The 26,749-nt window shown below is 49.2% G+C and overlaps 1 protein-coding gene across 2 annotated transcripts in view; it reads right to left on the bottom strand.

Moving 5' to 3' along the window:
* CHST11 (carbohydrate sulfotransferase 11) overlaps nt 1–26,749 on the bottom strand; it is a 268,166-nt gene that overhangs the window by 133,396 nt on the left and 108,021 nt on the right. For both annotated transcript variants that reach the window (XM_047867013.1, XM_047867014.1), the window contains exon 2: nt 8,214–8,299. In XM_047867013.1, coding sequence (XP_047722969.1) covers nt 8,214–8,299 — 86 coding nt within the window. The remainder of the gene's footprint in view (nt 1–8,213; nt 8,300–26,749) is intronic.

The raw sequence follows: 26,749 nt of genomic DNA, 5'->3' as shown, positions 1-26,749 counted from the left end.
TCGCACTTTATACCGTCAGGAAAAATGTGTTCAGGGGAGACCTAGGCATCGGCTTAGCTTGGAGATGTATTTCTGGACCAGATATCACTGGGCCTCATGAGACCTCCTGCTCTGATGGTTGAAGCCCTGATCACCTTCTCAGCATGAATGTCCACACCAGACTTGCTCAAGGCACGGGCGGGCAGCTCCCTTCACTGCCGAAACACCTGCTGAGCCCCTCTCTTTGGCAGCTGGCAGGAGACAGCCACTGGGTGAACAAGACACAGCCCCTACCCTCAAGGAGCTCAAGGCCCGTAACATCATTTCAGATGCATGGGATATGTGAATCACGATTATTCCTGGTAGGCAGCACCATTCTAGAAGGACATTTAACCTGAGCTTGGAGAGAGAAAAAAAAAACAGGGAGAGCTAGCTTCCTGAAAGAGGTTTCATCTAAGCTTGAAAAGAAAGGAAAAGAAAGAAAAGAAAAGAAAAGAAAAGAAAAGAAAAGAAAAGAAAAGAAAAGAAAAGAAATCAGCATTGATTGAACAGCTTGCCACGAGTCCAGAACTTTCTCTGTACTTTCTGATTTAATCTTTGATAACTGAACTGTTGGTATTTTGTTCCTTCTTTACAAAGTCTCCAGGGCTGGAAAGGCTTCAACTGTTTGCCTGCGATTTCACGGTAATTAGTGGTGAAGCCGGGGCGGAGACCTTGCTCCCCACCAGATCTGCAGGCCAACTTCACTTTCGGAAAGAGAGGAGGATGGGGATGGGGGGCAGGTGATATCGCCCACCCCCACCCAGATCTCTCCTACAGAGAATCTGAGAACAAGCCAGGGCTTAGTTTCAGCCCTACGCATCCAACACGGTTCAAATCCAATTGGCTGAGAAGCTACCTGAGTTGTGTCATTTACAGAAAAATCACATTATGTAGAGGCCTCCTATAATTGGGGGTAATTTAGGAAATAACTTTCCGAAAATGGCAGATTTTACAGCTGTGTTACCATTTGGAAATTGCCGGGGGTCATTTTGCCACTCGGATGCCCTTCTCTGGTGGAAATGGGCCAGACTGTACTCACACAGACTGACACAGAAGAGCCCCATTAGGGCACGGAGCTCACGCTCTAGATTTGAATATATTGGGTCAAATTAGGCTCTCTGAAACAGAGCAACTGCCTCTAAAGGCAGGCCGAGTGAAATGCGGATGAAGCCATTCGCTCAGCAGCATCACATTTACAGCACACAGAGAGGGGGATCCTATTTCATAGCTATTATTACTGAAGCACCTCGCCAGGGACTGGGGGATGATCAACATTAGCGGAGGAGGTCTCTAAACTTAACGGCTGTATCCGCCGCGTTCCGTGGGCTGACCGTCCAGGCACACACACTCACGCACGTGTCACGTCCACGCGCGGAAGCACCCACGGCCTCATCAGTCACTACACCCGGCTTCTTAATAACAGAGTCAACCAGTCACAGTCATCAAACTTTTTAGGAAGTGCTCACCATGAACAGCTAGTAGCTTCCGGGCAAGAGGAAATCGTCTGTCTTACTGTTATTCAACAAAATTCCAAGTGTACATCTGCCAAGTCTCTGAGCCTGCAGCACAGGGGCCCAGCGTGGCCCAGACCCCCTAAGAAAAGTCCCAGGTCGCCTAATTCAACTCGGCCCGCTGTTGGCTACTGATGAACACCAACTCTTTCTCGGTACTGTCTTAGGTGCTTTGTATACATGATTTTGAATCTCATAAACTTGCAAGACTGTATTGTGCTCCTATTTTACGGATAAAGAAACCAATGCTGGGAGGCCAACCTGGGCTGGGATCCCCCAGTTCCTTCACGCAACCCATTCTCTCCTCTGACCCAAATCGTGTCTGACTCTAGAGTCCCCATCTGTCCTGGCTTGACTGGAAATCTGACCAGGGCGCCTTCCCCGGTTCAAAACTAATGGAGCCACCGGCCGTGGTGAAGGAGGCGGCTCGCTGTCCCTGGTTTTTGCAACGGGCTCGCTCGTCTATTATAATTTGCAATTAATAATGAAGCATTCTCCCAAGCCCTGTGTGTAAGATCAAGTTCACGTAATAGTTCATCTTTGCCAGCCAGCTGCCGTTCTGCTAGACTGACAGTAAGTAATATCTTTGCATAAGGAGCCAGTCCACAACTAAATCAATTAATCCCTCTTTGGCTGGTAGACAGCTGTTGGGTCAAAACAAGATAATTAGATGGACTCGTCATTTACCAGGTGGTTGGTAATGAAGGGATTAATTGCCCAGAGTTGGCGGCTGTACGATGTCTGTTCTTTCTTGCCTTCTCCAGTGTGTCTGACCATTATTAGCACCAGTCTTAACCAACAGTGTGGAGGGCAGAGAGCCTCTCCCGTTGGCTCCTTCACTGGGAAGCCAACACTGGGGCTGCTCCTTCTGAAGGGCCCATCGGATGCCCGGCACGGAACAAGTCTGCGTTCTCCTCCTTACGGGGTCCAGAGCCGAGTGGCTCAAGTGTCCCTTACACAGGGTCCTCCCAAGTCCCTGCCCGGGGGCCCCGCCTCCTGGGTTTGTCCACCCGGCGTGGGGTCTCCAACACTCAGGGCCTCGACTCACCAACCTGCCAATGGAGCACGAGGGCATGTGATCTCCGTGAGGCTGAGTGCTGAGCACGGACACAGGGCCTTTGTAACAAACGACAGGGAGCCGCCTCGGTGCGGAGGCTCTGAAGCGCTTTTTCCAGAACGGGCTATAGGAGAATCAAAGAATCGAAGAGTTTTGAACTGGAGGGACCGCTATGGGCCTGCCAATCCAGTGCTTCTGAACTCTGCAGCCCGTCAGAATCACCGGGAACTCTGAAGACCACGGATGCCCCAGCCCTATCCCAGACCCACAGGTAAAATCAGAATGTCTGGGTGAGGCCTGGGCACCGGCCATTTCGTCAAAACTCCCTGAGTGGTCCTGATGTGCAGCCAGGGCTGAGAACCCCAGAACCAGCCCATTTTGTAGACGAGGCCGTGCTCTGCCTCAGAGGAGCCCGCGGTTCACAAGCGGCTTGACTCGGAAGCGGCAGCCGGCTGGTCGGTCATACACGATCTCCTGTGGGCTCCTTGGGACCAGCCATCCTACTGGCGGGTGAAGCCTACACCCACCACCCGGGTGGGCAAGCCTCATCCAGCCGGCACCACCCTGCCCTTCCCGCCTTCTCTCAACCGGCTCCCAGCAGCTCCTCACTCCAGCTGCAAACCCCTCACCGTTCTCTGAACGTGCCACAGACGGGCCCTCCTGGGGCCCCCACTCCTGCTGTTCCTCCTCTCTGTGATGCTGTTCCCTCTTCTCTGTCAGGTGAAGTCTGACGCGTCTTCAAAGACCTAGTTCAACCGCCACCCCCTCTACAAAGCCTCCCACTTGCCCCGTACTTTGAAGGGTTGATGACTCGCTTCTGATTCTCCCATAACTGAAAAGCTTCTATCATACAGCACGTATCATGTCTATTACCTATGTGCCTCTCCTCCCCATGTGCTTTCGCTCTGTTCACCCCATACATGTGTGCAGAAGAAACAGAGTTGGGCAAGCATTGCTGAGAAAGCTATTCAGGTGGGTGCTAGAACAGCTCTCTCCCTCCCGACCCCCTGGGATAATTCAAGCTTTTATCAGTCTAAACTTAAAGACCCCAACTTCCCAATCTCACCAAGGTGTGCTATCCCATGGCAGAGCTCCTGAGGGCGATTCCTGCTTAGCCTGGCTCCAGCCCAGAGGCAAAGGCCTCTCCAAATATCAGGTTCAGGAAGCAAAAAACAAAACTTCAATTGTTTATTGGAAATCTACTATGCCTTCCGTAGCACCCCACAAGCCTTGGCCCCCAACTTTGGGACTTTTACAGCTGTCCTGCGCACACCCATCTCAGCTTGAGTCACTAAGAAAAAGAACCTCAAGGAAGCATTTTTTCCACCTGGAAAAGAGAACGTGAGAGGCTCTCATCCTCCCACAATCTCGCTAGGTCAGATGGGCCTGGCTCTACCACATTTAGGGGCTTTGTGACCTTGGCAAATTGCTCAGTCAACTGAACGTCAGTTAACTTATCTGAAAAATGGGGTTCAACCTAGAAACAATGAGATATGTATGGAAATGCCTTGAATAGCGTAGTGCAGTATAGTGAACGTAGATGATACTTTCAATGAATGGTAACTTTTCTTCCTTTCTGCCTCCCCTCCCGCCTTCTCTCCCTCTTTCCATCCTTTGTCCTGGAGCCTACCTTATAGAGAGGTAAATTCACTTTAGCACACTGAAGACTGGACGCACAAGGGGCCATCAAACAACATAGAACTCAGGAGTGGCCTCAGGGATCTTGCCAATGCTTGGCATCCTCGGAAGCTTTTTTCCCCTCTTCCTGTTAGATCCTTTTTTCCTCAAGCAGTTCATCCAGAACCCAACTGGATCCCTCACACACGGAATGGCCCTCACTCAGCCTTAGGAATGCCCGCAGACAGTTGCATCCGGTGCATTCCTGCAAGCCTTCTAGACTCTGTGTTTACGAATTCCTGGTCAGCCCCTGGGCTGCGCATCTGTCTTCTCGGAACGTGGTAATCACAGAGCGAGGATAAAGGCTAAAGAAAGCACCGGGCAGGGCAGGGCCGAACCACATGAGTGCTGCTGTGAACATCTCAGGGAGCCCTCAAGAGGACCAGGAGGTGGGCGAGGCAGAAGGGACAGGCTGTCTCGCTCCCGCTGGCATTTGGGGGCAATTATGCCCTATTAATGGCTGACAACTTAGCTCTGCCCTGCGATGTGAGCTGAGCCGGGCCGGCCCACAGATGTGCTCGGCCCACAAATATGCAGTTGGCAACTCCTGAACTTTCAGTGACTTCACGCCAGCTGATCTGATCAGCAATTACATTTTATTTTGGGGCCAGGGAGACAGCACAGACCAGGAAAATTATAAGACATCAGAGTGCAGTTTTGCTAAGAATATCAACTTTTTTTTTTTAACCAATTGTTGTTTTAACGGTTAGGGATTTGGGAGGCACTAAAATAAGAAAACCCTGGACACGACAAATCAGATGATGGCCAATTTTCCCAAGGGTGCCTTTAAGTCTTTGTCCCATAAAAATCTGGGTGTGACCCTGCTGTGGTTTTAGAGGGGAGATGGGGCAATTCCTGCCAAGGGAACTTTGCTGGCGACAGTGACTGGAGCGTGGAGATAAATGGATTTGTACTTCATCGTGGGTTTAAATCTTTACTCGGCTTCTTGCTAGCTGTGACCCTCTGCAAGTTGTAGAACCTTCTTGGCCTCAGCTCTCCCATACGTGAAATGGAGGTGTTATGCTAGTTTGGGGTTTATTATGAACATTCGATGAGATGTTGATAAGCATCTAGATACCATCTGGTCCACAGCAGCGATACATGTAACTAAGATGCTGCCTTCTTACTACAACCCTGGTTTCCCATCTACAATGAACGGTTCCTGTTTTCACTATCACATATCAAACCCAAATAACCAGGCGGCATAAAACAGGGGAAACGGCATCTCCAGGAGCAGTTTGGTTTCTAGCAACTTCAGGGTTTGTCATCTGCCTCCGTGATAATATCAGTCCAGGCTTAGCGGCCTCAACAGCTTGACTGGTAGGGAAACGCGAGAAGCCACGACCGTGACCAATCGGGTGCAAAGTTTGTAAATGTCTTGTGGACACGGAACTAACCTCATCGGGGGCGCCTGCTCCCTCCTCTCAACGCCCCGCCCACAGCAGCCCAAAGGATCAACAAGACAGTGTCTCCGAGAAGCGCCCCTGACTGTAGTTGCGTGGGAATGGAACATAATTGCAGCTTGTAAAGGAAACCAGCCTAAGAAAAAACATCCCGGGTAACATCCCGAGGAAACGGGGAGATCTTCCTGCAGGGACATTTTCCTGGTTGTCAGAGAAGGGGGCCAGACAGCTTGCCCACGACATTCCTGCTGGAGGTGACTCACCCACCTCCAGCCTCGAGCATGGTTCCCAGGGCGGCCTCTCCAGCCCCATCTTCCCTCCCAGGCCCTAGGCTACCGCTAAATGAGCTTCTCACCCAGACAATACTCAAAACACCACCAGAAGGAAGAGATGACCTCCACCCAGGAAGGTTATCTCTCCTTTGGTGGGCTGACCAAGGGACTAAGCAGGGTCTCCTGTTCCAGTCAACTCGAGCCAACCCTGGGGTAACTAGAGGAACCAGCTATGGAAGGCTAACCACATATGCCCAGCTCACCCTTTTGTGCCCAGCACCTGGCACTTACAATGGTGGGTGAAGAAATGAATGAGGGAACGAGTGAATGAATCCAGGAAGGAACAAACTCCACAGGAGGCACAGAGCAAAATATATCCTCTCATGCAAACCTGCAAGGCAGGTACTGTTAGCATCATGTTATAACCGAGGGAAAGCAACTTCAGAGGGGCCAAGTGTCTTGCCCACACTCACGTAGCTAGGAAATGAAGAAACCAGGCTTTGGACCCATGTCTGACTCTGAAGTCAAGGCTTCCAGTATGGAAACCACCCTCACGACTAGGATAATGATGAATGATGTTTACATAGCCCCTGACACAGCAGGGTTATTTTGGCCTCCCAACATTCCAGAGAAATGGACTCATCACCTACTCGAGTTGCACAACCAGTTGGAGGTGAGGTAGGGATTTGAACCTAGACTTTGATTTTCTCAATCGCAGATATTTGGGGGCACATGCTATAGGTCAGGCCCTGTGTTAGGGGCTGGGGATACAACAGGACACAGCATAGACCCGGTCCACGCGCTTCCTGTCCAGAGGGGTGTCTGCTTCAGAAATAAGCTCTTCCCACGACACCATATGCTGCCCATAGAAATTTCCTCAGGAACATAGCGGTGCTTCAGCGGTTGTGTTTTGAAAGGGAAAAGGATCTGAGAACAGAGCCTGTCGACAAAAAGATAGGAACGGTCTGCATCTCAGCAGCATGTGCTGTTTTCAACATGGATTTCCAGAATTCCTATCCTTTGTCGAGGCCGATTCCACCTCTTCCTAAGGACAGGTGTGTGAACATGCCAGGAGACTTGCCTATAATAATCAGATTATCTGGGCACCAAACGAAACCCAAATATCAAATTCCCTGCTAAGTCACCAGAGAACCCATTAAGGAAGCCTCAGGCAATCTGAGTTTGCAATGACCTAGCTAATCCAGCCTCGTCATAGTAGAACCCCAAAGCAGCGGGGCTGACGGGGGAGTGAATTCACCTGGTTAGGCCACCCGTGATGTACAAACTCGGGAGTCCATTTTTCCAGAAGGGAGTGCAAGTGAGAGACAAGGAAGATGTGTGGGATCACAAAGTGCCCTTTGCAAGACTTCAGGGACTTCAGTACCTTTGAGGCCCAGGTATTATCTTCCTCTACCAAGCACCTTAGTCCACAGAAATACTGAATTAAGAATTTGATGCAAAATAAAGCACAGAGGCTATGGCTAAAGCAGTGCATTTTTTTTTTTCTTTTTTAACAGCAATCAAAGGTCAGATCATAGGCCACTAGTTGTTTACTATTTCCTGGCATCAATTGCTAATTAACGTTCCCAAAAGAGAACCAGCCTTATGGTCTCCACATCAAGACCCACACACCACGGAGGCCATCGTCATGGCGACCAGACCTCCTCCCTTTGCTCCTAGCTTTCCACGAGACACATTTCCTGGCGTGGAGCTTATTTTGCTCACAGAAAAACTCTTCATGATCAAACTCAACTTATCATGAGGTGACTTAACAAAAAGCACCCCCACAAAATTGAATCTTGGTAAACTGGTGCAGTGAGGTGGAATTCTTGGGGGCATCTTGGACTTTAATAAACCGGCGTGGGAGCAGGGTGGCAGGTTCATCCACACGTGAACTTTCTTTGGGGGTGCTAAGGGAGAGACTGCCCAGCCCCTGCGGCTCTACAGATACAGCGTCCCGTCGCTGGCACCTGTGACTATGGAGAATCTCTAACCTGAGCAGGTCTGTCTGAAAGCTCAGTCCAGCACTACACCAGGGCATTTCTGGAATTCTTAATCCTTCTTGCTAGAACTTCAGAGCCATTATACAGAGAAAGGGTGACCAAGAAAGCAACCACCGAAGCTGAAATGCCAGGCAGTAGAAAGAAGTTTCAAATCCCTCAAGAACCAAATTTTGAAGTTTATCGTTCTCCCTCCCCCTCTCGCCACCTCCCCTCCAGAGATCGACGCACGGAGACCAAATTGAACAAGCGAGAAAGTTTCCAGGGCTTACCTGGGTTGGGTTGTAGAGCTCCTGCAGGGGGCTTCGAGACCCCTTACGGCAGCAGATGTCCACACCAAAGGGGTTCCTCCGCATGACTGAGGAAAGAAAGTGAAGGCTCATCAGAAATGAGCAACAAAGGCTTGTCTGACAAAGAAAAAGGCACAGAGGTGGGGGAAGAAGAGGCAGGTAGGAAAGGAAGACAGAGAACCAGTTTCTGGCAAAGCTGTTGTTCCTTTGTCCAAAGGCATGTCTGCCCCAGTATTCAGGCATCTCTCCACACCCAGAGGACATAAATAATGCTCAACATTTCTTCCCAGCAAGTTTTTAAGAAAAGAGGACAGGCCTCTAAAACTCAGTGTAATGAAGCAACTTACAAAAGGCAGCATAAAGTTGTTACAAGACAGTTCCAGCCAGCAGCACCAGGCTTGGTAGATTTCAAATTCCACAGCCTTCTCCCTCCATGATCCATTACAGCCTCTTATTCCTGGTCCCCGAGCACCTGGCCCTGGTCTCCTGCGCAGGCTGCAGCGCCTTCCCCCGGAGGGCTCTTCCCACGGGCTAAGTCAGACGCCCGGTCACCCCAAAGCCTCTTGTAAATTAGGTTATTTTTAATGAAAGTAGCAGGTCGAGGAAGAAAGGACACGGGTTTATGGTTCTAAACAGAGGTGGAACTTAAAATTAATCAAAGAGGCAGAATTAAAAGAATTCCTCAAAAACCAATGGCACCGAGGACACCACGACCTATTTCTTTTTAAGATTTCATTTTTAAGTAACCTCTACACGAACGTGGGGCTCAAACTCCCAACCCCGAGGTCAAGAGTCACGCGCTCCGCCGACTGAGCCAGCCAGGCGCCCGCCCCAAGAACTAATTTTCAGGGGAAAAGAACTTTCTTTTTTCATTCTTCCTGTTCCGGGCAGTCTCTCGCAGAGTCTAACACCTAGTCACCTGTTGATAATTATTTGTTGAAGGGAGGGCGGCGTGGGGGAGGGAGGAACGAATGAATGAGCGAACGACCGTTTTCTTCTCCTGCAGGAGGCAATTTTCTTTGTGGAACAGCATGGCTGGGGCATGGGAAGGACCAGGAAAGTGGACCGATCCACAAGCCTAAAGAAGTCACCGCTGTGTGCAGCAGCGAAGTGGGCTGCATTTTGTTCCCGGGAGCAGACAGCCTGGATGGGTAGCCGATTACTTCTGGGAGTTCTCCAGGTGAATCCACTCTTTCTCAGGCACCTCTTGGACTTTGAGCCACGTGGACACCCTCAGCGCAAACCATCGACTCCAGGAAACCGGAAGCTGCATTTTCTGTCCCCTTCTCCTTTACCCCCTTCCTACAGCGGGGTCAGCAAACTCTTCCCGTAAAGGGCAGGCAGCGCCTCAGAGTTGCGCCAGCCGCAGACAACACACAACGGGCGGGCGTGGCTGCGTGTCAACGCCCCTCCATTTATGGAGGCCGAAGCCTGAATTCCGGGTAATTTTCACGTGTCAGGAAGTATTATTCTTCTTTTGATGTTTTTTTCAACCGTGTCACAGAAACAGGCGCTGGGCTGGCTCCGGCCCGCGGGCTGCAGTTTGCTGACCTCTGCCCTGGAGAAAGGTCCCAGGTATCGCTGGGATCGGCGGAACCAGCCCCCCAACGCTCCCCGAGCCCCACGGCCCTCTCCGGGGAGGCGATCTGCGGGCCAGTGTCCATACATAAAAGCTGTTAGGATTCGACTGGGCTGTGCGGGGCAAACACTGCCTCTTTGTTCCTCCACGGCTGCCTCGACAAGAAGGGGGGAAAAAAATCCACGTTGTGTTTTTCTTTAATTTATTGCTTCATTTTTCATTTCCACCCCAAACGAGGTAAACTGTTAAATGCACGCAAGTTGCCCTCGGTGCACAATGACATAGCAACACTTTGGAAGAGAAAAAACAGCCATAAAACTTGTAAAATTATGCTCACGCCGTGCGAGATTAAACTCTCCCCATGGCGGCAGACAGGCTCACCGAGACTGGGGCTGCAGACCGCCGCGGTGAGAACCCCACCGTGGAGTCCATTAAAAGTCAGCTTTTATGGGGGGCAGTATTATTTAATTGGTTTATTTTTCTAATACAAGGCCTTTAAAACGCTTTGACCGTGTGGGGCCCGCAACACGGGCCCTTTCCCAAGGCCGTCTGTCCTCGGGGCCTCCTCCAGCCCTGGCCGTGCGGGCTTCGTTGGATGCCCCGTGAATCAGCTTTGGCTTTGGCATGCCAGGCCACAAAAGCCAAAGGGGCTTTGTGTGCCTTTTGCGCGAATGACAACAGTCTCACTATTTATGGAGTGAGTGCTCATTGTGTGCTAGGCACTTGGTTAAGGGTAATCCTTCCCCCAGAGAAGGAAGTACTAACCTCTCTGAGCCTCTCTTGACTTCAGCAACTTGACCAAGGTCAAGACCATGGAGGCGGAAAATTGCCCTGCCAAGACTCAAACCTGACTGCTAGGCTCTTCACATCCAAATGATAGCAGTGGGGACCTACTGCGTGCCTGGGACACAAAGGAAGGGTTGGCAATTAGGCAAACAAGTGGTAAGTATGTGTATCCCACGTGTGTCTTAGGAAAAATGGCATCAGAGAAGGCTGAGCGACTGACGCTCACGGATGGTGGCAGCCACGGTTTAGAGAACCCTCACGGTGTGCCAAGCAGTTCACACATAAATCTGCACAGAAGTCTCACAGGGTGGGTACCACCGCTGTCCCCATTTTATGGATAGGAGTAACTGAGGCAGGGGTAGGTAACTTGCCCAGGTCTTGTGACTAGGAAGAGGTGAAGACTGGCTTCTGACACAGGCAGCCCATGCTCTCAGCTGCTGCCATGCTGGGCTGATGGTCAAGTGCCAAGTTTCCTCCTGACCTGGCCCAAGACTGGGTTGGCTGGCCACTTCTAGGACAGGCGATCTAAAATGTAATCTGGTGTTACAGGAGTCATTGTGGTGATGTGATATGAGGGCCAGACTATTAACTAACAGTTATTAGTAGACTCCATTCATCCAACACACTTTTCTCAAGCACCTACGTATGATATGCCAGGCATGGGCACGGGGGTAGAGACCCTCTCCACCTCATTCACATTTTTCCCCGGCACTTGGCACACAGTAGGTACTCAAAAAAGCTTATAAATGAGCTAGGATTAAAGGCTTCCTTTTAAAAAAATATTTATTTTGAGAGAGAGAGAGAGAGAGAGAAAGAGCAGGGGAGGGGCAGAGAGAGGGGGAGAGAGAGAATCCCAAGCAGGCTCTGTGCTGTCAGTGCAGAGCCCGAGGCGGGGCTCAATCCCAGATCCCACGACTGTAAGACCGTGACCGGAGCTGAAATCGAGACGCTTAACCGCCTGAGCCACCCAGGCGCCCCGTAAGGCTTCCTTTATAAGCACTGGACAGGCTTTTTCTGCTCCACAAGGAAGAAACCACCAGTAGCATCAGCATTTTTTTTTTTAAATAAAAGGTCTAGTGATCAAAAGCCCTAAGAAAGGAGTCCCCGAGGACGTTTAACAGTGGCCTTCCGCCACCCACCCACCACCGCAAGTTTTACTTAGCTACCACGCTTGCTTTTTTCCCTTTCTAAACTCTAATGAACGAAATGCAAAACTGTTTTGTAAGAATCTAATTGGTTTAATTTACGGCACAATTTCTTGGACCCAGGACGTAGTCCAAGATACATAAATGAAGCTAAAATCCGAATCAAGCTCCCGTGTTTATATTACTCTGATGAAGAGCACGTTGTTCTCAAGTGGACACTCCACTCACAGTAACGTGACAGCAGGTGACAGAAAGTTGGCTCACAACAAAGGAACAGAGCCCGCCTCATCCATTCCCTGACCTTGCCTGTGTCTGGGGGGGTGGAAAGGAGCTGCTAGATTGTTAATTCCAGTCGGATGACATCAAACCGAAAGGCTGTGGGGCCCTGGGTGGGAACTCATTTTTGATCCATTTCAGAAAACTAGAGATAGGTGGGATGCCCGGGGATTAGAGTCAAACTCCATCAGTTTACAGAAAAACAGTCGGAGTTGATACACTTGCCTCGCCTCCCCAGGGTAGCTAGCAGCAGACCCAGGGCCGGAAGTCAGGTCTCATAAAATACAGCAAGAGTTAATAATAATAATAATCATGACAACTACTATTTATTGAGAATTTATCACGTGCCTGATGCCTGACACCACGCTAAGGCTTTTTCTCACATTGCTTCATGGACTTCTCATAAAAACCCCAGAAGTTAGAAATAACGAATGATAATAATATCATTCATTCCCATTTTACAGTTGAGGCAACTGAAGCCCAGAGAGGTTAAGTAACTTGCCCAAGATCACACAGCCAGCAAATGGCACAACAAATGGCAAATTCAAACCCAGGCCTGCTTCCAGAAATGGTGGTCTTCACCACTGTGCCATGCTGTCCCTCAAGACGGCAGACCACACCCGCACCCTTGGAGCCGCCACCGCAGAATCCGTGCTCTCCCTCCCGCCAACGTCCAAAGTGAGGCGCTTCGTACTAAATCACCCAGATCCACACGGGCCTCCACTCCCCTCCCGCGGACAAACCAGCTCCGACACCCAACTGACTTCGTTCTCCAAATCTGGTTTTGCTAACAGCCTGAGCACGATCCCTCACCTACACCACGCTGAGGGTGCAGCAATGCGGTTACAGACGTGTCTTCCCCAAATGCACAAAATCATGCTGTGCCTGAGTGAGTACCGTCCGGGCCATCCGTCAAAGCGACGCTGGAGTGGGGGCGTGTCTAGGTCAAGGGCATCAAGTTGGGAGAAGCGAGAGTGACCCCCAGTAATCTCGGAGGAAGCCATTCTTTTATAAAGACAGGCCATCTGCTTTGTAACGGCAGGACCCACAGCCTGCCCCGAAAGGCCACTACGTCACAGCTCTCCCCCTCTCTGTGGAGGTCACCAGGCTGGAGCTACAATGAGCGACCATCCTGACCTGCCTGGGACTGAGGAGATTCCTGGAGCTCCGGACTTTGTCCAGGCTGAAACCAAGAGAGTCACAGGCACCGAGTAGCACCCTTTAGATTCAAATCCTGGTTTCACTATTAACCAGCCTTCAGGGCTTCGGTCAACTTCTTTTTATTATTGTTATTTTAGAGAGAGAGGTACAGCATGAGTGGGGGGTGGAGGGGGAGAGGGAGAGGGAAAGGAAGAGGGGGAGAGAGAGAGAGAGAGAGAGAGGAAGAGAGAGGGAGGGAGAGAGGGAGAGAGAGAGAGAGAGAAAGAAAGAATCTTAAGCAGGCTCTACGCTCGGTGCTGACGTGGATACGGGGCTTGATCCCACGACTCTGGGATCATGGCCTGAGCCAAAATCAAGAGTAGATGCTCATCACACCCCCTTCAGTCAACTTCTTAATCTCCAAAACGCAACTAGACAGCAGTAATAGTGCCTACATCCTAGGATGGTTTTGGAAATTAAAGGAAAATGTAAAGTAGCCAGGTCCGTAGTATCCATGTGAAAAGTCACAGGCCTGGATCCTACAGCTGGCTCTCTTTGCCACCAAACAAGAGCCTCACTTGGAACCAAGTCCCCTCCGGACACTCAGATTTCTCCTTGGTGAGATGCAGAGGTAAAACCAGGTGGTCTCTAAATTCCTGACATCTAAGCACAGGGCAATGGGAAGACTCCCTGGAGAACCTCGGGTTAAATGAGCCCTAGAGAGGTGCTGGGGGTGGGGCGGTCAGGTGGAAGGGGCAGGAGGTATAGACAGAGGGCCCAGAGGGCAGCCACGCAGTAACAGAAAAGGAGGAGAGGAAAGTGTAGGCCCAGAAGGGTTTGGTAAGGAAAAAGCAACACCCGGCTTTGAGATCTATTTCTTATCAATTTCTGCCCAGTTTACAACCCACCACCAAAGGCTGGCCTTCTAGTTGAAACGAAGAGGTTTCTCAAATGAAGAAATACCATCTACAAAGAATAATTAATAATACAAAAATCGGAACCCCCCCACCAAAAAAAAAAAAAAAAAATCAAACTCTGATATGGAAGCCCTGGGGGGGCGGGGCACGGGCCACACCGCCAGTTGCCGGAACAAAGCCCTCTTGTCACAGTGACCCAGGGCCTGAAATGCCACAGGGAGGGAATCAGAGTGGAAGGAACCCAACCCTCTCCCAGAAGCACCCGTGAACCTGGCCTTCTGGGAGCACTCATATTCTTCTAGAGTTCAGCATCTCCTTTGGACCACCACTCTCCTTTTAAAGCACGAAGAAGGAAAAAAAAAAAAAACAAAACCCTGCTTTGAGTCACGCACTAACATCAGAACCCGAATGAGTTGTTCTGCCCAGATTTCTGGAAGGAATTTTAGGACCAGAGGAAAGAGGAAGAGAAAAGAAAACAAAGGGGAAGGGTGGGGAGGGGCAGGATAAGCTACTAAAGCTCCCGGGATTCTTGGACATCACAGACTGGCTTAGAACTGGCTCAATCCCAAGTAGTTCCCATAAAGCTGAGAAGGAAACAGAGGTACGTAAGTCCTCACAAACACGGCGTCTGTAGCTAACACATCAAACTTGTCTCAAACACTCAGGAATTTCTATCTCTGGGAGATTTCGTTTTATCTCAAGGAATCTGAGGCTCTCTGGATCCAGTGTGTGTTCAACACATTTCGCAAGTCCAGATGGGCTCAGGTTTTTGCATTCCCCGTTTGCTCCTGCCAAAGAATTAAGAATCAAAACTCGTGTCTGGAGTCGGAGGCGTTCTGACCACTCCCCCTCATTTTCAGAGGAGAAAGCGTGGCCCAGTCAGGGGACAGGAGAGCCAACGTTCCCACTGCAGGGCTGGAAAAGAAGAGCCAGGCCTGCCCTACCCTCGGCCAGCTCATCCCTCACCTCTGAGTCCCTGGCAGCCCAGCCCCATGGTCCTCTCGTTGGCCCCCCTCCCCATGCCCTCTGCCCAACTAGGTGCTTAGCGCGTAACAGGTACTCAGCACATTTGCGTCAAAATGAATGAGCTAAAACAACAGGTCAGGTGATCTGAGGGTTTAACCAAAGACACTGTTTCTGTTAAAGAGCACCAGGCCAGGCCGCTTACTACCAGCAGAAGAACAAAGAGAAGTTCAAAGTGTGTTAGCTGACATGCATCCTCAAAAGTATTTAGTTATTTGGCTTTCTTCGTTAAAGGAACTAAAACAAACAAAAACACAAGGCAAAATTAGTACGATCCGTTCCAGTGGAACTGGGGTGTGCCGTCGGCGAGTTCTACAAGCACTCAGGAGAGCTAGCCTTTATTACCGTCTCACCCCTACTCCTCACCACTACCCTGGAGGGCAGTGGTATCACACCCATGTCAAAGACAAACCGAGGCTCGGAGGGGTGGAAGAATTCACCCGATGGCGCAGCTTTGTGAGCAGCAGAACTGGGATTCAAACCATCCATTCTATGCACGCACATCTGTAGCATCTCCCCCACTCCTGTGAAATGAGCCTTATTAGAGCTTGTAGAGGCTGGAGCTGGAGGAGGCCAAGAAAAAGACAACCCTGAATATTGACCCAGGGCCCTCCAACCAACCAGGCTTCGGGGGTTTTACAAAACATTCAGCACGCTTGTATTTGTAGGCAGCCTTTCAGGAGTCCCCAAACACAGGCGGGAGCCCCAGGACACGGGGGTTCGACCTGAGCTAACATTAATGCTCTATTACCAAACTTCAGTTTTCCAACTTCCTTTACCCACCTTCTCACAGTCCCTGCAATACCCCAGAGCCATGGAATACCATTTCAGATCTGTTTTTCCCCGTTGGAGACCCCACTAGCAACCACTAAAGAACACTGACAGATTTGGGTTTTATTTGATTTGGAAATCATCAGAACCCTTATGATAGCTAATTCCCGTGTCGGTCTCCTTTCCCTACCGTAAGCTCCACAGACCTCCTGATGCCCAGCCTGTGGAGGTGTTGGCAGAACCAAAGTGAACTAAACTTTTGGCAGATGGAGGTCAAGGGTATAAATCCAAGAATTAGGTGAAAGCATTCCATATAACTCTGGAAGAGAAAAGTCACAGCTTCATCTGGGAGCCAGGAGATTTACTGTCACACAAACCTTCCACGGAGATACTCAGCTCTGAAGAACATACCATATACCCTACAACATTGACCTGCCAGGGAAAGAACCGAGCCATCAAACATACTGACCAAAACCGAGGGCCGCTGCACTCAACGCACGCCCTCTTTTGGGTGATTCTGGCCCATCTGCAAAATTTTCCCCAGAGCAGAGCGTTGTGCCCACTTCCAAAAAGCACAGAGTCCCTGCCCAAGTGCAAACCAGCTGTACCAGACAGGTTAATGCAGAATCAGGCGCATCCTGGACAAGAAGAGCCTTTGGAGGCCATCTGGCTCAATGGCTCCCACACAAGCAAAAGGAAGGGGTAAATACGGTTGGAGAAAAGTACCCTCAAATTTGATTCCGAGTAAGCAAGACAAATGGCAGGATGCAACTCTCAAAAATGATCTTTCTGGGGCACCTGGGGGGCTCAGTCAGTTAAGCGCCCGACTTCAGCTCAGGCCACGATCTCACGGTTCGTGGGTTCGAACCCTGCATCGGGCTCTGTGCCGACAGCTCAGAGCCCGGAGCCTGCTTCAGATCCTGCGTCTCCCTCTCTCTCTGCCCCTTCCCTGCTCATGCTCTCTCTCAAAAATGAATAAGCGTTTAAAAAAAATTTTTTTTTAAAAGATCTTTCTGGACAGTAGTGTTTACGTAGCCCACCCCAAGACAGCATGGAAGAGGTGAGGAGAGGAGGTGCCAGGCACTGAAACGTTAAGAAACCCCAATCCAGCAGAACCCACCCCGCCCACAGCCCCATTCCACAGGTGGAGAAATGGGCGTCCAGGAGCATAAGTGATTCGTTCAAGGTCACAAAGCTAGAGACCTTCTGTCTCCTGTCCTTTTGCCCCAGCTTACATGTGATGAACTGGTATTTTCTATTCTCTTCTATTTTTTTTAGTACTTGCGCCAACTCACTAGGCCCTGTGCGCTCGCTGTTCCCTCACCTGTAATATTCCTCCCCCTGGTCTTGCTCACATTATCGGCTCCCCAGAGAGCCCCCCACCTGCCACCACACTACCTAACACAGTCTGTCTCTTCTTTCTCACGGTCTCCCCTCTGGTTTGTTTTTTATCCTTCTTCAAGGCACCTATTGTCTTTTGACTTTTTTTTTTTTAATAAAATAGTATTTATTTTTATTTATTTTGAGAGAGACAGAGACAGCGCGAGTGGGAGAGGGGCAGAGAGCGAGGAGACAATCCCAGGCAGGCTCGGTGCTGCAAGGGCAGAGCTTGATGCGGGGCTGGAACTCACAACACCATGAGATCATGTGACCTGAGCCAAAACCAAGAGTTGGACGCTTAACTGACTGAGCCACCCAGGTGCCCCTATTTTATTTTTTAAGTTTATTTATTTTGTGAGGGGCAGAGAGAGCACGCACCGGGGAGGGGGAGAGAGAGAGAGAGAGAGAGAGAGAGAGAGAGAGAGAGAATCCCAAGCAGGCTCTACACTGTCAGCACAGATCCCGACACAGGGCTTGATCTCATTACCATGAGATTGTGACCTGAGCCTAAATCAAGAGCCAGACGCTTAATGGACTGAGCCACCCAGGCACCCCAAGGCTTTTTATTTTAAATGCTTTATTGGCCACTGCCCATTGCCACCACAAGACTCAAAGCTTGAGAGGAGAGACCCGGATTGTCTTATCTACCACAATATCCTCAGTTACCTAAAAGTGTGCCTAACTTCAGCGCCTGGATGAATGAATGAATGAACACATGAATGACTGAATTTGAGCTCTTTTCCCAAAAGATGAGAAACGAGACCATTTTTGAAACACAGTTACCCTAGTCCTATGTCTTCAAAACCTGCCCGCTAAGAGTCATCCGAGGTACTTGTAAAAAAAGCCTATCTCCACAGCCCCTCTGAATCAGGCTCCCCCAGAAAGGGGTCTGGGAAGAGAAGAGGAGAATGAGCACCCCCAAGGGATTCAGATCTCAGAAGGCTTTGGAGACACAGCACATACAGACGGTGCCCATGCGGGGCGATCTGGAGAAGAGGAGGGGGAAACCGGGGCCAGTGAGTTCAGGGGCCTGGGTGCAGGGTGTCACAGGGAAGGTCCTTACAAGGACCGGGTGGAGCCTCGCCGCAAAGGGCGTGCTGGCGAGGCTGAGGCATCTTCATTTCCTTGTTGACACCTAACTCCTTCCAGAAAGGATTTGAGGCTAGACTGGGAAAACATTCATGTGACTCTGTAATCAAGAGGGAGCCCCTGGAAATCATCTTTGAGGCACAGAACAACACAAATGGGGTTTTGCCAATGTTTCTAAGTTGTGCTAAAATAGACACAACGGAAAATTTACCAGTTTAGCCATTTTTAGGCGTGCAGTTAAGTAGCATGACGTACATTCACACGGCTGTGTAACCGTCACCACCAACCGTCTCCAGAACTTTATTTTCTCATCCCAAAGTGAAACTCTGGACCCATCAAACACCAACTCCCCATCCCCCTCTCCTTCCAGCCCCTGGCAACCACTATTCTATTTTCTGTCCCCGAATTGAATGATTCTAAGTACTTCACACAAGTGGAATCGTCCAGTATTTCACTTAGTACAATGTCTTCGAGGTTCACCCATATTGTAGCAGAAGTCAAAATCTCCTTTTTAAGGCTGGGTAATATTTCACTGTGTGCATAAGCCACCTTTGACATATCCAGTCATCCGTCAATGGACACTTGAGTTGTTCCCACCTTTCGGCTGCTGGGAATAATGCCTGTTCCAAACAAGGGCGTGCCTGAGACATCCTGCTCAGACGTGAAGTGTGAACCTAAAGGGGCCCCTGAGGCTTCTGGGGGAGCGTGCTGGCTGGGGGCCTCCGAGCGGGCGCTGTGGGGCCCGCAGGTGGCCACAGGAGCATGGTTGATGCACGCCAACCCAGCAGGGAGTTCTGCCGTCAGCTCACGCCTTAACCAGGTCTTGGAGCCCAGCAAGGAAGATGAGTGGCGTGAAACTACCTGCTGGGATTTGGCTCCTGCACAGAGGCATCTGAATCAGGCCTCAGTGATGAGTGTGGGTGATGGGTTCCGAGAGCCATGAAGAAATTCCAGGCCACTGAGGCAGTGCCCCAAAAAGCTGCTGGAGGAGATGCCCCCTCAAATGGAGAGAGCAAGACCGTTTCCTTAAAAACCCAGCATGATTTCAAATTAAATACAGAAAATGTCCACAACAGGACAATATACAGACACAGAAAGTAGACCAGTGGTCACCTAAGGCCTGGGCGGGATGGCGAAGGACGGTAAATGAACCTAAAGGTTGCACTTTAGGGTAACGGAAATATTCTCAAATTAGATTGTGGTGATGGTTGTAGAACTCTGGAAACATACTAAACTTCATTGAATTCTACACTCAGACTCGGTGAGTTTTATACGTCAATGCTATCTCAATAAGGCTATTTAAAAAAAAAAAGTACAGAAATGTTTATGAGGAAAATCCAGAAGATTAATATTTTCAAGATTTTAACCTATTTGAGTAGGAGATCTACCTTGGAATCCCAGCATGAAAGGTTTAGTTGAACAATTCATTTGACTTGAGTTTTGTTTTTTTTTTTTTTTAGAAATCTGTAGTTGTTTTTTTCTTTTTTAAGTTTATTTATTTATTTATTTTGAGAGAGAGAGAGAGAGAGACAGAGTGAGCGAGGGAGACAGAGTATCTGAAGCAGGCTCCGCACCGCCAGCACAGAGCCCGATGTGGGGCTTGAACTTACGAAACTGTGAGATCATGACCTGACCCGAAACCAAGAGTCAGATGCTTAACCGACTGAGCCACCCAGGCACGCCAGACTTGAGATTTTAAGTTGAAATCTGGTTTACACATACTCTTGGGGCATTTTTAAAAACATTAATTTAGTCAACATACTCCTAAATTTGAGGTATTAGATCTGTACTCTATCTAAGTCCTTGTTTGTTAATCAGGCAACTGAAGTACTCCAAGAAGACATTAAATATATTAAATTTTAAATGCAATTTAAAATGTGAAAAGCAGGTTAAGCTTGTTAAAGAATCAAATATTAATCAAACGCTACCCTGAATGTAGCCGTGAAAATTTACCAGACTTATAAGGAGAGTCAGATTCTTTTTTTTTTTTTTTGCCTTTAAATTTACATCCAAGTTAGTTAGCTTATAGTGCAACAATGATTTCAGTAGATTCCTTAATGCCCCTTCCCCATTTAGCCCATCCCCCCTCCCACAACCCCTCCAGTAACCCTCTGTTTGTTCTCCGTATTTATGAGTCTCTTCTGTTTTGTCCCTCTCCCTGTTTTTATATTATTTTTGCTTCCCTTCCCTTATGGTCATCTGTTCTGTGTCTTAAACTCCTCATATGAGTGAAGTCCTATGATACTTGTCTTTCCCTGACTGACTAATTTCGGTTAGCATAATACCCTGTAGTTCCAACCACGTGGTTGCAAATGGCAAGATTTCATTCTTTTTGATTGCCGAGGAATACTCCATTGTCTATATATACCACATCTTTATCCATTCATCCATTGATGGACATTTGGGCTCTTTCCATACTTTGGCTATTGTCATTAGTGCTGCTATAAACATGGGGTACACGTGTCCCTTCAAAACAGCACACCTGTATCCCTTGGCTAAATACCTAGTAGTGCAATTGCTGGGTCGTAGGGTAGTTCTTTTTTTGATTTTTTGAGGAACCTCCGTACTGTTTTCCAGAGCGACTGCACCAGTCTGCATTTCCAGCAGCCGTGCAAAAGAGATCCTTTTTCTCCACATCCGAGGAGAGTCAGATTCTTAACTTAAAGGCTAGCATCCTAGACTTGCAGCCTTGTTTTTCTAGAAGCTTTTTCTGTACACAACTGTCACTTTCAATGACATGAAAACCCTCCCAGTAACAGAAGGTGGGGAATCTGAGTGTCTGGGGTGAAGGAGAACCAACCTCCAACCCCATTCCGTTCCCGAAAACCTGATAGGAGTGGACAAATTTTACTGTTGAGAAACATAAGACCCTGTGGAAAAACAGAGTTCAAGGAATTGAAATTGGCAGTTCACCTAGGAAAGCCCTTATAAATGATGTTTTATGTTCCCTTAAATAAAACAAGAGAGACAGCACGGGCAGGACAGCTCATCTTAATTATGTTCTATACCTTGAAGAAGTAATTACGGACATTGTTCAGTTACTAATTTTCATTTACCCTTCCTTGCATGCTGGAGACTTTCTATACTCTCCCCTGCAGTTTGCCTGGAATGCTTATAAATGTATTTTGCAGCGATGCAGATAATATGCCAAAATCCTTTCTTCCCTGTGGCTGGTGCTCCAAGTCTGATTTTACGACTTGGAGACATTTATGTCTGCCTCTGAGGTTCCCCTGCAGCTTCAGAGACAGGCAATAATGCGGCTGCTTGAGAAGGGAAATATTTCAGGTAACCTTTATGCAAGCCACTCAAGCACGGCGGGGCATTAACCCCAAATCCACTCTCTCCCCTCAAGTACAGAAAGCTGTTCAGCTCTGTGCAGGGTAATTTCGCTCAAATGCAGCCGGCCTGTGCCGGGCACCCTACTTCTTGTACGAATCTCTGTTCCCTCTTGGCCACACAGGGACGGTCGCCCATCCTTTGTCTGTCTCAAGGCCACCTGGGCAAAACTTGAGCATCCCCAGGCTTCTGTTTTCCTTCCCTTTTCTCCACCGTGTCCTAGAAGGTGGAGAGGGGTCCTGGCTAGACTATGGTGTTGTGGATTGAATAGTGGCCCCCCCGAAATTCATGCCCACTTAGAACATCTCAGAATGGGACCTTATTTGGAAATACGGTCTTAGCACGTATAATCAGTTAAATTAAGATGAGGTCATCCTTGGGGTGCCTGTGTGGCTAAGTCAGTTAAGCGTCGGACCTCGGCCCAGGTCATGATCTCACGGTTTGTGAGTTCGAGCCCCACGTCGGGCTCTGTGCTGACAGCTCAAAGCCTGGAGCCTGCTTCGGATTATGTGTCTCCTGTCTCTGTCCCTCTCTCTGTCCTCTCTCTCTGTCCCTCCCATGCTCATGCTCTGTCTCTGTCTTTCAATAATAAATAAACGTTTAAAAAAAAAAAAAAGACGAGGTCATCCTGGACTGGGGTGGGCCCTAAATCCAATGGCTGCTGTTCTCCTAAGAGAGGAGAGGACACAGAGACAGACACACATGGAGAAGATCCTGCACAGATGGAGACAGAGGGTGGAGGGGCACGACTACAGGCAAGCCAAGGAGCGCCAAGGACTGACGGGAGCCACCAGAAGCCAGGCAGGAAGAGGCAAGGAAGGATTCTACCCCAGAGCCTCCGGCCCTGCCAACACCTCGCTTTCAGACTTGCAGCTCCTAGAACTGCGAGGGACCAGATTGCGGCTGTTGAAGCCACCGGAGCTTGTGGTATGTCGTTAAGGCTGCCCTAGGAAACGAATACACACGGGCTCAGATCCTGTATGACCCTGACAATGTATTCCAACCTCTCGGCCTCGGTCACCTCTCTGTAAAATGGGGCTAACAATGTACCTACTTAGTAGGAATGTTGTGAGGACAAAATAAAGTCATCCACGTCAGGCCTTCGTAAGGGCTTAGTAAGCCAGAATTAGGTACCACTCCTGATGTCTGGTAATACCTTCTCTTTCTAACCGTTCCCCAAGACAGCATTGCAAAAGTCTCTTCTATTCCACCCAGAAATCTCACTGTTACAGACATGATACATACACATTCATCTGTGGACACGAGATGATCTCACAGATCGGCGAGGGGAGTTGGTGACTTACGGTGGAGGTCTAACCAATCTGGATTTGCTCAAGACGAGCGTGAGGCAGCTGCGGGCTGCCGAAAGGGGGGTGTTGAACAGACGGCGTGTGTACCTCTCCTCCAGAAGCAAGAGACGGCTAGAAAGAGATGATCCCCCACAACAAAACACACGCTACCCAAACCCGTAGTTTCATTTTCATATGTCTACATGGGTTAAGGATGGGAATTATCTTTTTTTTTTTTTTTTAATTTTTTTTTTCAACGTTTATTTATTTTTGGGACAGAGAGAGACAGAGCATGAACGGGGGAGGGGCAGAGAGAGAGGGAGACACAGAATCGGAAACAGGCTCCAGGCTCTGAGCCATCAGCCCAGAGCCTGACACGGGGCTCGAACTCACGGACCGCGAGATCGTGACCTGGCTGAAGTCGGACGCTTAACCGACTGCGCCACCCAGGCGCCCCAGGGAATTATCTTTTTAACTTGTTCGTGTGTATTGTGTTCTCCTGACATTTTTCTGGCACAAGATGCTAATACTAATTTTTAAAATATCCCCACACGTACTATGTCACTGGAGCCATGAAGATGTTTATAGCCTTCGACTCCAGCGATTTCCCTCTCGGGAAATGACACCGACAGAAGCTAAAGAAGTTACCCACCAAGATGCTTACCATAATGTTTCCCCTCCGATGGCCAGAAATTGTAACAACTGAAAAATGCCCATGACAAGAGCAATCATTTCATAAATCATAGTTCACTTAAGGTACATCATTAATAAATCACAGTGTATTAACTACTCAGAAATGATACTGTTATCAAAAGTAATAACATGAAGACACGGAGAAGGGGTTTAAGTAAAAGCAGCCGATTTCAAAATATTATGAGGATCGGAATCTCAGCCACATAAATATATATACGTATAAACGACGACGTATAAACACGAAAACGCGTTCTTCCACGCTGTTTATCATCTTTCTTACTTAACAGTGATGACATCAACGTAATGCCGGATCCAGATCAACTCTAAATGTTACAGATGCTCCTGAAAGCCAGGAAAGTTCTAAACAAAGAGTTGGATTTCTCCCAACGATGAAGAGAGACTGATCTTTGACGAAGAACACAGTGAGCGTGCTTCATGCTTGCAGGTCTCAGGACTATGAGCTGCTTGAAGTATAACTTAAGTTGCTGTTATCAAGAAGTGGTGTAGGGGTGGGGCGGAGAAAAGGAGGCGCTGGAGAAGATCCAAAAGTGGGTGGAGGGAGGGGGGGGGCGGGGGCAGAAAAGGCTCTGGGGGCAGCCATGCTCTGCTTCAAATGTTATTCTTCTTGAAATGTGGTCAGAAGGAAAGACCACTGCAGCTGTGGCCTATTAAACGTGCCCACGCTCCCCATCTCCCTCCCTCCCTCCATCCCTTCTGGTGAGTCCAAGATGCAAGACTGAACCTCACTCCACAGTCTCTCTAAAGACCTGCAGCGAGAAGGCAATGAACCCGGCGGGGGGCGGGGGAGGGTGCGAGAGGCCCAAAGCTACTGGGGTGATTTTCCCTAGGGAAATATTTAGCATTTTGCGACTTCTCTTTTCCTTTAATAGACAGATAGCTTTGTGACAACATGGAGAGACAGAATCCCACCTTTCTCCAAAAAGTAAGAAAGCTGTGCACAATATCCTTGTTGCTACGATGAACAGGAAGGTTGGCCTCTTGGGGGGCAGCACACGCGCCCAGCGTGAGTGTGGATATTAAAATTCTTCTCAAAGTCAGCCAGGCAGGACCTATTTACGCAAGCAAATTAAAACGCGTAAAACAGTAAGAGGGTGTTTGCAAATGTCTAGAGCTACAGGAGGATCTGACGAGAAGAGGCCAGGCGTATCAGGAAGGGCTCTGGTTCTGAGCTTGCTGCCACCAACCGCGTGGGTGACCCAGAGAAGAGGGGGACAAAACTAAGCAGAACGTATGTGGCGTTCCTACGATATGCCATGCTGAATGCGGGGCACTCGGGGAAATGTTATTTAACCTCCCCTTCCTTGGGACCATCCTGAAACGTTAAGTGTTATCATTTCCATTTTACAGAAACAAATTCAAACAGGTTATTTGCCAGAGTCACACAGATAGCACCTAAGAGATTCTGCAGACTGACAGAGCAGGTAAATGTTTATTATCTCTGAGTGTTATCAGTGGAGATCTACCTGATATAGGAGAGGAGGGGAGCAGAGCAGACGTGAAACACACAGAAAGCAGCAGCGTTTCACAACGCTGGGCCCACCCCCTCGTAAGAGTTAATAATGTGAAAAGATGGAAACGGGGGTTGAAATTACTTAGGAAACAGTAATGGAGCTGAGTCAAACACACCTGTCTGACTCAGCTAGGTCAAAACACTGACACGGAAGTGTTCAAACGGGCGACCAGGTGGCTCAGTCGGTTCAGCATCAGACTCTTGATTTCGGCTTGGGGCACGATCTCATGGTTCGGCACTGGGCTCTGTGCTGACAGTGCAGAGCCTGCTTGGGGTTTTCTCTCTCCCTCGTTCTCTGCCCCTCCCCCACTTACGTGTGCATGCACGCATGCATGCTCTCTGTCTCAAAATAAGTAAACTTAAAACTGTTCAAACACACACACACACACACACGCAGCAGCAGCAGCAGCAGCAGCAGCAGCAACAGGGACTTCGTAGAGCAAAGTGGCTAAGGGTAAACCCCAAGGGCGGTAGAGCTCCTGCTTCTAACCCTGGCTTCTCCAGTAACTAGCCAGTGACCTTCTGCAACAGTGTCTTCGCTCCCCTGTGTCTCAGGCTTCTCACCGGTAAGAGGAGAAGAGCAAGAGAAGGCACCACGTGGTTTGTAAGTTTGTAACTTCCTGATGAGAATCACAAGGGAAAGTACCCGCATGGTTTGTAAGTTCCCTGAAATCCCAATGCATCTCACAGTCGCAGCCTCCTCCACTTGATAGAACAGGAGGTGATGAGGATGGGTGACGGTGGGGAGCATCCCCGACTCCCTTCACGGGTCCGCCGGCCCCCGTCCCCAGACCTCCACTTCAAGCTCACCCCCCAGCACGTTTTCTTTCCTTCTTTCTCCCTCTTTATTTCCTCCCTCTCTCTGTTCTCTCAGTCTCCTGCAAGTTTGATACTTTGTTTTCCAAGCCAAAACAAGTATCTCCAAGTCCAAAGGCAAAGCGGGGCAGCATCAAACACCCTGTTCCCTCTGAGGGTGAACCCGGAGCGAGGGCTCACTGGGGTGCAGGCAGACAGCTCTGGGATAACAAGACCCCGGAGCCAGCTCCGTGCACAAGCCATGCATCACAGCTCCAGGGACACTGGCCCCGGTGCCCTGAACGGCGGTGGAAGCCACCACACCCTGTGGGTGTCAGGGCAGACCGGGGATGATGGGTCTTCAGCAGTTTCAAGAAAGACCCTCTGTCAAACATTTAAAAACGATTTTTTTAAGGTGGGGAGAGGCGTGCCTGGGTGGCTTAGTCAGTTAAGCGACCAACTTTGGCTCAGGTCACCATCTCATAGTTCGTAGGTCTGAGCCCCATATCAGGCTCTGTGTTGACAGCTCAGAGCCTAGAGCCTGCTTCGGATCCTGTTGTCTCCCTCTCTCTCTGCTCCTCCCCTGCTCGCGCTCTGTCTCTCAAAAATGAATAAACGTTAAAAAAAATTTTTTTTAAGAAAAAAAGGAAGACCCTCTGTCCTAAGACCCAACCCTCCTCCAAATAACTGCCCTAGATCTTGCTGAGTCTGGAAACCCAGTGTTCCTTTAGATCAATGGTTCCTAGTAACTTTCCAATGTTTTGCCAC

The sequence above is a fragment of the Prionailurus viverrinus genome, chromosome B4 (genome assembly GCF_022837055.1).
Source record: "Prionailurus viverrinus isolate Anna chromosome B4, UM_Priviv_1.0, whole genome shotgun sequence".
Classification (NCBI taxonomy): Eukaryota; Metazoa; Chordata; class Mammalia; order Carnivora; family Felidae; genus Prionailurus; species Prionailurus viverrinus.
The sequence above is the reverse complement of the archived record's forward strand: the minus strand, read 5'-3'. Positions and strand labels throughout refer to the sequence as shown.